Genomic DNA, 16932 nt, shown 5'->3' on the forward strand with positions numbered 1-16932 from the left:
CCACCTGGTCTGTGTGTCTGGCTGGCGCGCCACTCTGGTTACCTTGAGCCCAGAATCGTCCATGGGGGTAGATTGCCCATGTTTGCAAGTGGAGGAACCAGGCTGTTACCCATAGCCTGTCCCACTGTTGGGCAGTGCCAGGCAGGGGGGGCTGGACATGATGCCTCAGTGAATCATGCACCCCGCGGGGCACGCTTGTCAAGGTGCTCGGTCGCATCCACGACGGACATGGCTGCACCAAGAGAGGGGCCGCAGCAGCACTGAGGGTGACTACGCAGGGCATGGGTGTGCAACAGAACAGGACTGGCCTATAGGGCAAGCTGGCAGTGCCAGACGGGCCAGTCTGACAGGTAGGTGAATGGGCCGGTTTTGTGGCTGTATGTGGGCGTTTTGCAGGGTGGTGGCCTGACTTGTAGCTGTATGTGGGCCTATCACAAACATCTTTATATAATGGCTAGAAGGCACTAGACTAGAGGCTAGCATTGTGCTGATATCCGGGTCTGGTGACTTTGCGGACTGATGCGTCCACTGCAAGGGCCTGTATTTGACCTCATGGTCACAGGTTCAAATCCTGGCTGGTCCACTCAGCCTTTCATCCTTCTGAGGTCTATAAAAATGAGTACCATTGAGATGGGTAAAAATAAAAACATCTGTGATTAAGCGCCAAGATACCCTTCTGGTTGAACGTGCGCTTTACAAATGCCCGTTACGCTATACCTGCACTTTGCAGTGGGCACAGAGAAGAGCCCGAGGGCGGATGCAAGGGGCTGCCTCATCTCACATGTGGTGTGCATCAGAAGGCGGCAAGGTTCAAATTTGAAAATAAATCAACTGCTATCCGACTCCCCGTGGTCGCTGCTCACATACCTCCTTCAAGTTCCCACCCTCCAACTTGACCCTACTCCCAGTCACGCAATTGCTGAATACACCAATGAATGCCCATTGCCAAATCACACCTGAATCTTTAGGAGCACCTCATTGGCTGCATATGGAAGGGCGGGGCCAGTGACATAACATAGGCCCCAGCAGACCCTGCGGCGCGGGGGCCGAGCTCCAGGGGGCTCCCCGCAGCACAGTACACTGGCCTGAGAGCTCCTGACGGAGTCCGAAGGGGGGCCCTCCATGTAGTTTGCATGGGAGCCCCCCACAAGTTTTGTTACACTAGTGTGTGGGGCTTGTGGGCAAGAAGCCTGTAATCACCTGCCCATGTAACCAGAGCTCTGTAGAAGTCTGAGGGGAGAAATGCTGACAGGTGGCGGCTTCTGTCATGCACGGTGCCTGCGACAACACAGGAGCTCTTCCGTGTGCATTTTCTTTTTCCCTAACCAGTGTTTAAAAATTGTGAACATTTCTCTTTAGAGTTTAGTGATAGAGAAATATTCCCCAGCTCTTTATCAACTTTTTTCTCACCTTGGCTATTGGAACAACCTCTACCCTGGAGTCCCCCACACAACATTATGCAAACCCCAAAGCGCCCAGAGCCATCCTCTCCACTCGTGTTTGGCGAGAAACAGCACGAAGACGTGGCTCCTGCACTGAAGACCTCCAGGGGTTCCCTGTGAAGGAAAGAGGACATCTCAAATCAATCCTCCTCGCCCACCAAGGCTTACATGGCCAAGCTCCGGATTACCTGTCACAGTTGTGTGCCACTAACCTTCCCAAGAGACCTCTGAAGCCTTCCAGGCTTTCCTTGATGTCTCTCTGTCTGACTTGCTACAAGACGTTGAGGAATAACCTTCACGTGCAAGGCTCGTCTCTGTGGAGGTCTCTACCTGTCGCAGCCCGTGAAATTTGACGTTCTCTAATTTCGATGATTGTTAAAAAACTATTTCTTCTGCAGCCGTCTGGAAAGCCCTCCCCATGCTTGCCTTTACACCCCTTCTTTCTTCAGGCCTGCCAGTCAGACGCCTATAACTTGTTTCCACCCCTTCATTCTGCAGACTCTTCACCAAGGCTTTGTCACACTTCTATCAGCATATACGCTTGAAGGATTCCTACAGTTAATAACACCGCCCCCAGAGATGTTCAGTTATGGCCCTCTCACGCTACTGCGAGGTTATGGGCTGTGCTTTACAAAAAAAATAATAGTAATAAATAGAAAGTATTACCTTAAAATAGCACTTAATCTCTGATGCCAGCCAAATGAGACAGGCTGTCAAGGAGCACCTCTTGGATGATGGTGTCGAAATGCAGCCGAGAGGTCTGATATGGACAAGATGCGGAGTACCCATTGGTGCCTGGTACCGACTGCCTTTTCATATACAGAAGTGCTGTCGGTGATCCCCTGAGTGGCTCAAACCCAACGGAACTCACTGAGAAGGCTGTTTGATTCCAGGTGGGATGAAATCTGGCAGCTCACTGCTGTTTCAAGCACCTTTGAAATGCAGGTTGAGTTTGAGATAGGTCGATTGTTTGTAAACATTTCTAACTCGGTCGAACGGCGTCGTGGCATTGCGCCCCATGGCAGTCGCTGGATCAAAGAAAGAGGGGTCACGTATTTTTTTTTTATTAATGCCAGTTGGGTTCCTCCCCTGGGCATCCACATTTTCACACTTTTTGCACTGGCTATGCTTGGTGCACCCAGACTACATCAACTCAACTCCATGTACCAGCCAGTACATCAACTCCCTTACACTGGCACACCAATCAGGTCACTTAGAAGGACATCACGCCCACTGCATTAACAAGGGAAGTAGCAAAATTAAATTGTTGATGAGAGTCATTAAAAAGGTAATTCATTTTTATGAATTATATTATATTAAAAAGGATACAGAAGTTACTGTGAGGTCCCCTGAGATATACTAGTCATATTTCCTTTTTACCTTCTTTTACATTTATTTCAAATAATTAAGAGGTAGAACTAGCGATGAGAAGGGTAATAAAAAAAACATACCAAAAATGAAGTAACAAAGGGAATTTATATATTGAAATATTAAAAAACAGGGTTCGGGCAGCATGAGGGGGTGTCTCCCACAACATATTATTTAAAGATTTTATATTAAAGTTAATAATAAAAACAATAATTAAAATTAGGTGTAGTATAAAGGAAAACACGATGACATGTAATAAATTAAAGAATTAAATAAAAAGAAATTCCTGGCCAGTGTTCCTTTTAAAAAGAGAATTAGTAAAATACTACTGTTAAAAAAATAAAATACATTTAGAATAGAGTTTTTGAATAGTATTAGGATTAGGTTAAAGTTAATTAATAAATTAAATGTATTAGACAATAATTAAAATATTTGAAAACAACAGGTTATGTTTAATAATATTTAAATGACACAGAACAGAAAAGGGTTCATTTGCTCTAAAGCAACCAGGACAGTAGCAGAGTTTGGGCCGGTGTCAGCAAAGAGGCGGCTACTGCCTGCCACAGAGTAATAATTTTTGAAGGATGCAAATTTATCTCAAGGAAATGAAGTACTTGGCAAATCTGTTTAAAAGTATGCAATCTCTTTATGGCCTCAAAGTTCTTAGTTTATTGCCAGATCTATCCACAACGGGCGAGGGTTCATTTTGCTTATAAAATGGTAACTTTTTTAATTTCTAATTCTGTATATCTGGTCTCTTAGCCCCGCTATGACATCACAAGTCTCACCTGAGATGTACCTCTCAGTCAGTGGGGTCTCCAAGAAAGGTGACGTCAGGTGCTTGTGGCAGGAAAATCCACTGCAGTCGTTAATGTGAAAACCTCTTGGTGGCCGATTAAGGGAGCATGGTGGGGGTCCCGTTGACATATGTGGCAAGGATGTGGCTTTTCAGTGGGTAAGGTAAGAGGTGTGCCTCTGACTGCTATAGTCTTTTCTCAGACACGCTCTACCCTCTAATGATAATAAGTGGCGTGTGTACTTTTATGGATATGTGAGTTAATTACAGTTATTTGAAACCATAAAAAGTACCTCATGATAAACTGCAGATCTTGTAAACAATGCTGCTTCAATATACATATGGGTATTTATAGAGGAGTTTAATCAAGGAAAGAAAATTACCAAACATCGGGCCTGATTCACAAAGGCAATCTGAGTCAAGAGTCTAACTTTACGACTTTTGGTATTCACAGAGGTCATTTACAAGGTGTATCTTTACGTCCACAGTCAGGCCGGAATCTCCGGCTTTGGCCGTACTCTCTCCACCCGGGCCGTACTCTCTGGCTGGAACCGTACTCTCCGGCTCGGGCCAGATGAAGTGCAATCAAAGGGCTGAAATGCAATTTTTACAAAAAGGAACATTAGGAAAATGTGACAAATGGTAGAGGAGGTCATGAAAATCGGTTTGGGCAGGGAAAAGGGCGTGGTCGGACACTACATCACATCCCAGAAAAGCTTGCTCTTTTGCATCATGGTACATGCAGTCCACAATTTGCACTGCCCTCAGTGTTGACTGTAGTTTCAACACTACAGTCAACACTACGGGGAGCGCATGGTTCTCCTTAGTGTTGCCTGTAGTGTTCACTCTGGGATAGCGTTGAGACAATAGGGAAATCCCCCCGCTCCCTGAGGAGGGGCGGCAGGCCTGGCGCTCCTTGCCATCTGATGCCTTACCATGTTCGATGCCTCTTCAGGGGGGGCGTCCTCATCTGCAGGGATATATTGTGAGAGACTCGGAGGAGGCCTCCACAGCGTACAATGAATGAGCGTGGGCCGCACCCCTCTTGCCAGCACCTCTACTTAAACCAGTGACTCTCCTCACCTGCACCTCCCTGTTCCTCACATACACCCTCTTCCCCATCTTTCCCCAACACCTCGTCCTTACACCAGTGACTCACCTCTCTTGCACCTCCCCTGCTCCTCACACACACTCTCTTCCCCTCTCTACCAAGCCTTTCTCTTACATGAGTGACTCACCTCTCGTACACCTCCCCTGCTCCTCACACACATACCCTCTTCCCCCTCTCTTCCCAGGACCACTCCCTTACACCAGTGACACCTCTCATACACCCCGTGCTCCTCACACACACCCTCTTCCCCTCTCTTCCCAGCACCTCTCCCTTCCACCATTGACACCTCTCATACACCCTGTGATCCTCACACCCACCCTCTTCCCCTCTCTTCCCAGCACCTCTCCCTTCCACCATTGATTCACCTCTCTTGCACATCCCCGACTCCTCACACACATCCGCTTCCCCCTCTCTCTGCACCACCTCTCCCTTGCACCAGTGACTCATCTCTCATGCACCTCCAGGGCACAAGTCCTAAAAAAAGAAGTGGGGGGACGCTCCAAGTTAGGTGGTGTCACCGGAAGTGACCTCACGGCAGGAAGTGACGTCACGAGATGTAGTCCCCATTAATTAACAAAGGTTAGAAGGCGATGGGGGCAGGTTCAAAGGACAAAGGAGAATGTTTACGTTGGAATTAGTCACCGTATTGACACTCAAAGGAGCGGGGAAATTAAAGCTGCGCTTGTTCGGTGCGTATTTATTGCCCACAGTAAATTTGCGGGTCTCCGTCTGAAATGCATGAATACATACTGACCTTTTCTAATATACGGCCACGAGCGCCGTCTATCATACTGAACGGCTCCATCAACGTAAAACAACTTAAAGAGCTCTGTTCGCCCTCTCTCGACAATAGAAGGTGGGGTTTGGTGAGTGCTGAGCGCGCGCACAGGTGCAGGCTCGGGTACCGGCTCCATCTTTTGGGCAGGGTGGACGCGTCCACCCGGTAAAAACCCGGTAAAATAAGTGGGGGGACGCCGTCCACCCGCGTGGTACCCCGACTCGAGCCCTGTGCACCTCCCTGTCTCCTCACACACACCCTCTTCCCCATCTTTCCCCAACACCTCGTCCTTACACCAGTGACTCACTTCTCTTGCACCTCCCCTGCTCCTCACACACACCCTCTTCCCCTCTCTACCAAGCCTTTGTCTTACACGAGTGACTCACCTCTCGTACACCTCCCCTGCTGCTCACACACACCCTCTTCCCCCTCTCTTCCCAGGACCTCTCCCTTACACCAGTGACACCTCTCATACACCCCGTGCTCCTTACACACACCCTCTTCCCCTCTTTTCCCAGCACCTCTCCCTTACACCAGTGACACCTCTCTTACACCCTGTGCTCCTCACACACACCATATTCCCCTCTCTTCCCAGCACCTCTCCCTTCCACCGTTGACTCACCTCTCCTGCACCTCCCCTGCTCTTCACACACACACTCTTCCCCTCTCTTCCCAGCACCTCTCCGTTACACCAGTGACACCTCTCATACACCCTGTGCTCCTCACACACACCATCTTCCCCTCTCTTCCCAGCACCTCTCCCTTACACCAGTGACACCTCTCATACACCCGTGCTCCTAACACACACCATCTTCCCCTCTCTTCCCAGCACCTCTTCCTTCCACCATTGACTCACCTCTCTTCCACATCCCTGACTCCTCACACACATCCGCTTCCCTCTCTCTCTGCAGCACCTCTCCCTTGCACCAGTGACTCACCTCTCATGCACCTCCCTGCCTCTTCACACACACACTCTTCCCCTCTCTTCCCAGCACCTCTCCCTTACACCAGTGACACCTCTCACACACCGCCCTTGCTCCTCACACACACCCTCTTCCCCTCTCTACGCAGCACCTCTCCCTTACACCAGTGACACGTCTCATACACCCCGTGCTCCTAACACACACCATCTTCCCCTCTCTTGCCAGCGACTCTCCCTTCCACCATTGACTCACCTCTCTTCCACATCCCTGACTCCTCACACACATCCGCTTCCCTCTCTCTCTGCAGCACCTCTCCCTTGCACCAGTGACTCACCTCTCATGCACCTCCCTGCCTCTGCACACACACACTCTTCCCAGCACCTCTCCCTTACACCAGTGACACCTCTCATACACCCTGTGCTCCTCACACACACCATCTTCCCCTCTCTTCCCAGCACCTCTCCCTTACACCAGTGACACCTCTCATACACCCCGTGCTCCTAACACACACCATCTTCCCCTCTCTTCCCAGCACCTCTCCCTTCCACCATTGACTCACCTCTCTTCCACATCCCTGACTCCTCACACACATCCGCTTCCCTCTCTCTCTGCAGCACCTCTCCCTTGCACCAGTGACTCACCTCTCATGCACCTCCCTGCCTCTTCACACACACACTCTTCCCCTCTCTTCCCAGCACCTCTCTCTTACATCAGTGACACCTCTCACACACCGCCCTTGCTCCTCACACACACCCTCTTCCTCTCTCTACGCAGCACCTCTCCCTTACACCAGTGACACGTCTCATGCACCTCCTCTGCTCCTCACTCACTCTCTTCTCCTCGCTTCCCAGTACCTCTCCTACAACAGTGACACCTCTATGCACCTCCCCACACACACCCTCTTCCCTCCTCTCTTTTCAGCACCTCCCCCTTATGCCAGTGACACCTCTCACGCACCTCCCCTGTTCCTCACACACCCTCTTCCCTCCTCTCTTCCCAGCACCTCTCCCTTACACCAGTGACCACCTCTCACGCACCTCCCCTGCTCCTCACGCACACCCACTTCTCCTCCCTGCTTCCCAACACCTCTCTCTTATAGCAGTCTCCCTACATTATGCCACATAATTTCCCCTTTTCTTGCTGCATATTTTTTGTCAATTCTGAAGCGTTGTTTTGTGCTCCACTGCCGCATAATTCCACTGGCCCTGGCCATAGTGCAAGGGTCTGCGCGTGATGTCTAGTATAGCTTTTGTATTGGGTACTCCTCCCGTACAAAACGTGTGTTGTACTTTACAGAACACACACGAACTTAAAAGCGTTTTGAGAAAATCTTACCCCTTCTGAAGGTGGGTGAATTTTTGAAGCAAATTCTCTTTTTCCTCTTTGTTTTTTTGGAGACAGCGATTTGAGTAAAAAATCACAGGTAGTTAGTTGATTGGGAACGGCTGTGCACCAACCATGGTGCGCCCCCTTGAGGCAAAGAGAACACGGCGCTACTTGCCTTATTTTAGGACTACAGTACTTTCCAATAAATACCAAAGCAACACGTAGCACTTTTGTGAGGCAAACTCAGCACAAAGTGCCAATAAATCTGTGCCCTGGTGTCCCCGGGTCCTGCTGCTGCGAATGTGTGTTCTGCAGGCGCGTCATCGCCCCTCCTTCCCCCGCACAAAGACCCCCCCTGGGACCACAGACAGTCGTGTGCATGAATAATGCAGCGGGGACACCTGAGACAGGTGCCACCTGCCAGGACTGGCAGCGACGCCTGGGCACTCAGCTGCCTCCAGCCACGGACCCAGAGGGACCTCCTGTCGCTCTTACCGGGGACGGATGGGGGAGCAGACCCGGGGGCCCGGCCCCCGCAGCGGCGGCGCCCACGTCATGTAAGTCTATTTATGATTTGTCTGTGGTGCCGCGATGTCCACGCTCAGAGCACTTTTAGATAAAGAGGGCGGCCACCGTTGGACGGTGGTATCAGGGGGGTTCTGTGCGCAGAGAAGGGGGGCCTGGGAAGGAGGCGCTATAGAGCTCTTCAGGTAACTGGGGAAGGGGCATAGGCCAGACCTCTCTAGGGCCCCAGGGCCCGGAAGAGCCTAGACGCGACTAGTGTTAGCGAGCTTTCCTGGGGGTTAAGCGACACCCGAGGGCGGCTTTACAGCGCGAAAAATACAAAAATAGTCGAAGGGCTCTTTCTTGGCGGGCGCGTTTCACACCTGAGTTTGAGCTCAGCACCTTGTGGCGCTGCTACGACGTGTACATTATAAAAATAGAAGCGTGAATTTTCAGTTCTCCTAACACTTTAAAGCTCCCTGAAAGAAATGTGCTTTATACCACCACAAAAGCAGCAGAACAAGGGGGCATATAATCAAGCACGGCGTTAAAATGATCGCCACTTTAGCGGCAGAAAACTGCCGCTAAAGCGGCGATAATGGACTTGATAATATGCCCGTGAGAATTCCCATAGAAGCCCATGTTCTGGTGTCAACATGGGCTTCTATGGGAATTCTCTGCGGCATATTATCAAGCCCATTATCACCGCCGCTAGCGGCAGTTATCTGCCGCTAAAGCGGCGATAATTTTAACGCCGTGCTTGAAAATATGCCCCAATGTTTTGTATTTTGGGGAGCAACATTTAAGCTTTTCGTCTAAATATGATATATACAGAGGTCTGTGTACTTTTGAAAGTCTATAAATAATATATATACCTAACTACCTACTGGCGACCGCCAGTAGGTTATATATTATATATATATATATATATATATATATATATATATATATATATATATATATACATATTGTCAATAAATGGTAAAACTCACATGAACAGCACTCGAGCCAAAATCAGGTTTACCAGCCTTTATTAGCCTTTATTTCATTGGGGTATGGGCTTGCTTCGTTTGCGGGAAAATAAACAGCTTTCCTCAAAACTCGAAACGCGTCGGTGTCACGGTGCTAAATTAATGCATGTCCTTCTAACTGAGACACTGTGGTATTTTTGTGGTATTTGGTGCATTAGAATTAAACTACTAAAAGCCAGGGGGCAGATTTACAAGCCCCTTGCGAGACATTTACGGCGCCATTGCGTCACTTCTGTGACGCAGCAGCAGCGTAAACCATGCGCCATGTTGCGCCTTATTTAGAACGTGACGCATCTAGGGAGATGCGTCACGTTGTAAAGCTCTGCGCTACATTAAACCTGCGTCAGGTTTAATGTATGCAGGGTGGGCGTGATGTTGGAAACAGCATCGGAAAAGTGACTCAGTGAAATCTACAAGATTTCACTGAGTCACTTTTCCGACGCTGCTGCGTCAAAACCCTGCGCCTGCTTGGAGCAGGCGTAAGGCATGACGCAGCATGTTCGGTATGGGCAGCCCCTGAGCATTGCTGGAGTTGCGTCGTGCTTGCGACACGACTCCAGCAATGTGCCGCCCTTACGCCATCAGATGCGTCACACATCTGTTTATCCTTGCGCCATAATGCGCTGCATTGTAAATGCGGTGCATCTGTGGTGGCGCAAGGGTAAACTTGCGTGACGCATCTTTCCTGGTGCATCCCTGCTGATTTGCAGGGATGCGCCAGGAAAGATAAATCTGCCCCCAGGTTTTTATTTTTTTTCTGAACTTGAAGCGGCTGTCGCTAAGGCGAAGATCCACGGGCAGTAGGTTCCGTTGGGCCGTTGCCAAGTGAGAAAATGAGCGACCGCCAGATCTGACTTTTTTCCGCGTTTAGTTTTGGCTGGTGCTAAGTTCAGGGATCTCAGGTCTCACGTTGGTTCATAGAATTCCACTTTTGCTCATAGAATGGCAGGGCCAGTTTCGTATAGTGCTTTGTGGGCGTGGTAGGGGAGTTTAGCTCTTTTGCGCATTGGCAGCTGGTGAAGGGTTTCTAGGCCGGCGATGCTGAGCTGTATCTGTCTTTGTTACATATAAGCTTGGCGGCTGCATTTTGTATCCCCTGGAGTCGTGTGAAGAGGTAGTCTGCCATTTCCACACAAAGTGCATTTCCGTATTTCAGTCTACTAGTGATTAGAGCTTGGACTACAGTTCTTCACCAGTCAGCCGGTGTCCATCGGAACAGCCTTCCTAGAGGCACGCGTATGTCAAAGCCTTTGGCCAGGTAGCGTTGACCTGCTCCTGCATGGATAGTGAGGCGTCCATTAGAACGCTGAGGTTTTTTGCCATTTTCTGAGGCTCAGGTGCAGATCCCAAGAAGGCAGGCCACCAGGAAGATCTGATGGGCACCGCCAAAGAGTAAGGTCTCGGTTTTAGGCCGTGTGCCTTCTTGCAGCTTGCTGATCAGAGAGACAACGGGTCAGGTTATCTTTGGTTTCATGGTGTCTCTCCCCTATCGAAAGGACCAGCAGGGTGTCCTCAGCAGATGAGCAGATCTCAAAGCCCCAATTTCAGTCGATTTTCACGAGGGACGAGACATATACATTAAAAAGTGTTGGGCTCAGGGAGGAGCTCTGAGGGACTCCGCATCTGGATGCATAGGGGTGTGATCTGAAGGCATTTAACTGGACAGACTGTTCTTTTACTTAAAAAGGAGCCAAACCGTTTAAGAGATTTGGCATGAAGTCCAATCTCATGATGGGAAACGGAATCAAACGGGGTTAGAATTAGTCCGAGCAGGTTTCACACCAGAGAGGTGCGGGTTGCATTAATTCCGCATTGGGGCGGCTATGATCACAGCAGCATGTGGCGTGCAGATGGAAGGGAGTAAGCAGCCGGCAGGTGGATATCTCAAGCTTTCATGGCCTACATCGGACCAGAAAGTAATTAATCCAGGCTATTTTCTTGTCGCAAAGGATGGATCCGGAAGACAGATGGTCTGGATAGTAGGTCACGCTTACATCGCAAGACCCCAGCACTGGGCCACCTGACAGACGCATTACGGAGGGATACGGCTGCACAACACCACTGTAGTGTGGATGGCCAGGCCTAGGATGAAGTGGGCGCAGCGGCTGTGAAGAGTGCCTGAGGCTCTGCAAACTCTGGTAAACCCGACGTTATTGTGTTACTCTTGGCCAGCAATGATCTCACCAAGCCACAGCGACAAAAGCTTTTGGAGATGATGAAAGCAGATTTGACAACCATCACCAGATCGCTCCATCCCGCCGACCTTCTGTGGTCCGAGGTGATAGGCAGATTTGAGTGGAGAGCGGACGCAAACCATAGCGCAGTTGAGAGGTCCAGGAGGAACCTTAACATCTCAATGAGTACATGTTGCGACGGGAGTGGGGGACATGATGGCGGTCGCGGAACTGCCAGCAGCATGGCGGGGACAGCTATAATTAATGCCACTAATAACACAGGAGGCCAGAAACAGGAAATGCCCGATCAGGGTCCATGGGATGCCTCACGGCAGGGACACTGGAGGGCAAACAAAGAGCCAAGAGATGGTAGGTGCAGGGCAGACACAGCACTTGATGCCCAGGCACGGCCACAGGGTCGCAAATGGCAGACAACGGCAGTAAGGGAAGCCTCAAAGCTGCGTTGCTTGGTACTAAGGGGCTTATTTACAAGTCTGGTGCGCTGCTTGAATGTCATTTTTAGGTCTCGCCTGACCCAGCACATGCGCTGGTCTGGCAAGACTTATTGAGAGGGCTCCAAAAAGTGCTACCAGGCCAGCCTAGAGCTACAGTGCATGTCGCGGGCGCGCGCGCCGCGCTTTACCGCGATTACTTTCATTTTCACGGCCGCTTTGCATAGCCAATAGGTATCACTATTGGGACCTTATAAGTATTTAGTTATGCAACTGTTGCATAGCTAAACACTTATAAGGTCCCAAAGGCGAGACCTATTGGCTATGCCAATGCTTGTATTGACGTTCTATCGGTCACCGGTGCAAAGCCATATCTACAAGGCCACGGAAAGCCACCCTGCGTGGCTTTTCATGGCCTCGTAGATATGATGCATGTCGCTGCGTTGCCTCACACTGCATCAGGAAGGCGTGCCATGGGCGTTGCGGTGGGTGTTTCACTCTACGTCCATGGCTTTTTACACATTTCCAGATCTACAGCATAGCGTAAATCTGGGAATGCATACAAACTGTGCGCCTACGCAGGGCAGGCGCAATGGTTGTTTTTATGAAGGACAGTGTCCCTTCCTGCACAAAATGCGGGCCCCCTGGTCCATGGCGCAAGGGTATCTATATTGGCGCATAACTGATGCCAGCACAAAGGAAATGACAGGGATGCGTCGTATTGCCGTACATACGAGGCTTTACTGCACTTTCCTTTTGACGCAATGCGGCAGTAAATGAGCCCCTAAGTGTGCCTCAGAAAAGTGCTGCCATAAGATGAGTCATGGTGATGGAGAAAAGTGATTTATGACCAACCAAGAAATGATTTACGACTGGAAGATGATTTAAGACCTTTTATGATGCTAATTGTTTACGACTGTAAGATGATTTATGACTGCTGAATATCCTGCTATGATGTTAATCATTTGAGAGTTAAGATGTCTGCATGCTTGGTACCTATTAATGACTGATGTTTTCGTGACAAAGTATGTCCCACCATGTGAAAGAATGGGAAAACATTGGTTACATCACGGTCTTCACACCGCAATACCTTTACAACGTGGGCATTACAATGCAAGTCATTACAATGACTTGTGCTGGATGGCACTGTAAGCTAAGGAATAGTATGTTTAACTATTCCAACACCTGCCCTACTGTAACGTAGGCTGGAGTTGGAATAGTAAATCATACTATTCCTAAGTCCAGCGCCCTCCAGCGCAAGTCGTTGTAACGACCTGCGTTGTAATACCTGCGTTGTAAAGGTATCGGAGTGTAAAGACCGCGATGTAACATCGTATATTCGAAAGAATGTAATAAACCGCAGCCATTCTCACACCAAAGATGGTCTGTGGTGTCCGTTGTTCGAAAGCTAAATAGGATGTAGAACAGGTAGAGGGCCCGGAAGGAAGTCTGCCCCGCTGGGGTGTGTTAAACCACTAATTGTCTTCTGATACAAACATGGTTCAGCTCTTTGGGGCGAGCATGCGAGCCTAGATGCAGATGGGTCAATGTTCCAGCAGACGTTTCTTGTCAACTCCCGTCTCTGCAGCTTTGACACTTGCGTCCAACGCCGCGAAAGGTAAAAATGGCCACACGTCCAGCGCCGTTTGCTAGTTCAGCAAACCCTCTTGTTACTTCAGCTGAACAAACTGGTTTTAAAAGAAGTTATTGGACAGCGGTCATTGTTCAATACTGACTCTGAACACAAATGTGCTTTGATTGCTGTAAAGGTCTGTATACTCCACCCTCTTCCTGTGAGGATAAACCCAGCTTCCTAGGGCTTCTTTACATGTTCAGACCCACCCCACGTGATGTAGGACTAGGTGTCCACGTGCACAGACTGGGACCCACGTGCCATGTAAGAGACGAAAGTAGATCATACCGAAACACAAGAGAACCCCCTCGAACAGCGCCAGGGTCTACAGTTCAGGCAATATCACCAGGGCTGTCCTTAATCGCATAGGTTCTTCGCGACACCCCAGCTGGGTAGCCCTTTATTTTTTAGGGACACAAGCTGCCCTATAGATTATTCATCCGTCAACTCTGAAGAACAGTCCTATTAGTGGGGTTTTAAAGTTTTGTCATGGATGAGCAGAGATTGTTTCATGGTTAGCTTTTAGTCCGAGCATCCAGACTGCGGAATTGCATGAGGACCGTAACATACGATAATATAATGTGTATCTGTAAAGTGCACATATCACCAATAAGGAGAGACTCTCGGCGCTGAATAACCGATGTTTATTGTTACCCAACTCAATGGGACTCAATACCAGCTCAATACCTTACTGATTACTCTTGTGAAAAGAAGGAAAATTAAATATGCTCGAATAATTTTGTGCAGGCGGCTCAGTAACGTAGATCTTAGAAGTAGAGAATGGTATACAAGAAAAACACTCCCTGAAATGCAGTCATGTTCCCATTGCTGTTGGTGGGCTATGAGTAGCAGAAAAAACATGTTCTAGTTGGTGAGGTGCTGTGCTTCTGTGTCTCCAAACGTGCATGCCGGAAACTGGAGAAGACATGGCTCCACGAACGCACACCGGACAACAACACAGCCTTATTGGACGCCACCCGCAGACACCACCACCTCATCAGATTAGCCAAGAGATCCTTCTTCAAAGACCGCCTGGATAACAACGCACACGACAGCAAAGAGCTCTTCAGCATCGTAAAGGAACTCTCCAACCCCAGCGCCAACGACATTCCGCCCTCACAAGAACTGTGCGACTCACTAGCCATCTTCCTCCACCGCAAGATCGCCGACATCCACGACAGCTTCAACACCACGACCGCCCCGACTACGCCAGACTCCACCCCCCCTGTAAACACCACCAGCGCCAACCGCCTGACCTCCTGGTCCAAAGTCAACGACGACGAGACACGCAAGGTCATGAACTCCATCCATTCGGGATCTCCGTCTGACCTGTGCCCACACCACGTTTTCAACAAAGCAGACGCAGCCATCGCACCCCAACTACGAAAAGTCATCAACATCACCTTCGGAACAGCGACATTCCCGGAAAGCTGGATGCACGCTGAAATCAACGCCCTCCTCAAGAAGCCCAAAGCGGACCCCAAGGACCTCAAGAACTTCCGGCCCATCTCCCTGCTCCCCTTCCCGGCAAAGGTCATCGAGAAAATCGTCAACATGCAACTGACCCGCCACCTGGAAGACAACAACATTTTGGACCCATCCCAGTCCGGATTCAGACGAAACCACAGCACCGAGACAGCCCTCATCGCCGCCACAGACGACATCAGGCACCAACTAGACAACGGCGAAACATCAGCCCTCATCCTTCTGGACCTGTCAGCCACCTTCGACACGGTATGCCATTGCACTCTAAAGACACGTCTCCTAGCAGCCGGAATCCAAGAGAAGGCTCTTGACTGGACCACGTCCTTCCTCTCCGGCAGAACCCAGAGTGTCCGCCTCCCACCCTTCCGATCCGAAGCCACCAACATCCTCTGCGGTGTCCCCCAGGGCTCATCCCTCAGCCCGACGCTGTTCAACGTCTACATGGCCCCCCTCGCACAAGTGGCCCACCTTCACGACCTCAACATCATCTCCTACGCCAACAACACCCTGCTCATCCTCTCCCTCACCAAGGACCCACACACCGCCAAAACCAACCTCCACGAGGGAATGAAGGCTGTCGCCGACTGGATGAGGAGCAGCCGTCTGAAGCTGAACTCTGACAAGACGGAAGTCCTTATCCTCGGACCCACCCCCTCAGCCTGGGACGACTCCTGGTGGCCGAAAACACTGGGAACAGCACCAACACCCACCGACCATGCACGCAATCTAGGATTCATCCTCGACTCCTCCCTCTCTATGTCTAAGCAGGTCAACGCCGTCTCCTCCTCCTGCTACAACACCCTCCGCATGCTCCGCAGGATCTACAAGTGAATCCCGACCGAAACAAGAAGAACGGTGACAAAGGCCCTCGTCAGCAGCAGACTGGACTACGGCAACGCACTCTACGCAGGAATGCCAGCCAAATACCTATGACGACTACAACGCATCCAAAACGCCTCCGCCCGACTTATCGTCAACGTCCCCCGCCGCAGCCACATCACCCCCCACCTAAGAGATCTACACTGGCTCCCCGTCGACAAGAGGATCACCTTCAAGCTCCTCACCCACGCACACAAAGTACTCCACAACACCGGACCAGCCTACCTGAACAGCAGACTCAGCTTCTACACCCCCACCCGCCAGCTCCGCTCCGCCAGCCTCGCCCTCGCCGCTGTCCCCCTCATCCAACGAACGACCACCGGCGGCAGATCCTTCTCCTACCTCGCCGCCAAGACCTGAAACACCCTCCCCACCCACCTACGGCAGACCCAAGACCTACTGGCCTTCAGAAGACTCCTCAAGACCTGGCTCTTCGAGCAGTAGCAGCACCCCCGTCCCTCAGCGCCTTGGGACCCTCACGGTTAAGTAGCGCGCTTTACAAGTACTCTGATTGATTGATTGATCATTCAGTATATATATATGCACCCTTTGGTATCTGGGTCCAGGAATACGTCCCCATTGTTGTTGGAGGCAGTGGGTGGAGAGCAGCGCTTAATTAGTAGAAAACATAAGTGCCAGGGCTCTCGTCAGGAGCCCACTGCAGCTTGAACCCCCCTTTGCCCCTCCCAGTGCTGCCAATGACAGAACCTACACAACTACTAACCCTCAGACTCCTACAAGTGTGACAATTCAAACTATTCCAGGCCTCCAAGGCTGTAAGAATGGCCTGAGCAGCAGCTCATAGTTATTTTCAGTGTATATTGAGTTAATAATTACCTGTTGTTGTGGTGATCTATAAATTATCCAGACAGCGCCACCTTGTGGCGACTATCACAAGCGCCGGTGTTGACGACTAAGTGACGGTGTGGAGCATCGGAAACCACCGCCTCAAATTAAGCACTGGTGGAGAGAGAAAGTTGAGCTCCTTTGTGGAAAAAAGGAAATTGTTGTGACTCTGCTTTCTGTAGAG

The 16932-nt window shown here is 50.2% G+C and overlaps 1 protein-coding gene across 3 annotated transcripts in view; it reads left to right on the plus strand.

Moving 5' to 3' along the window:
* The first annotated feature begins 8000 nt into the window (after nucleotides 1–8000).
* The window catches only part of LOC146797111 (actin-associated protein FAM107A-like), a 50696-nt gene continuing 41764 nt past the window's right edge, over nucleotides 8001–16932 (plus strand). For 2 of the 3 annotated variants that reach the window (XM_085630311.1, XM_085630312.1), the window contains exon 1: nucleotides 8108–8301. In XM_085630311.1, the coding sequence (XP_085486437.1) occupies nucleotides 8249–8301 (53 nt within the window). In that variant the 5' untranslated portion in view covers nucleotides 8108–8248. Of the gene's footprint in view, nucleotides 8302–16932 lie in introns of all 3 variants that reach the window. The other variant, XM_085630313.1, reaches the window with a different exon arrangement.

The sequence above is a fragment of the Triturus cristatus genome, chromosome 10 (assembly GCF_964204655.1).
Source record: "Triturus cristatus chromosome 10, aTriCri1.1, whole genome shotgun sequence".
In the NCBI taxonomy this organism is placed as follows: Eukaryota; Metazoa; Chordata; class Amphibia; order Caudata; family Salamandridae; genus Triturus; species Triturus cristatus.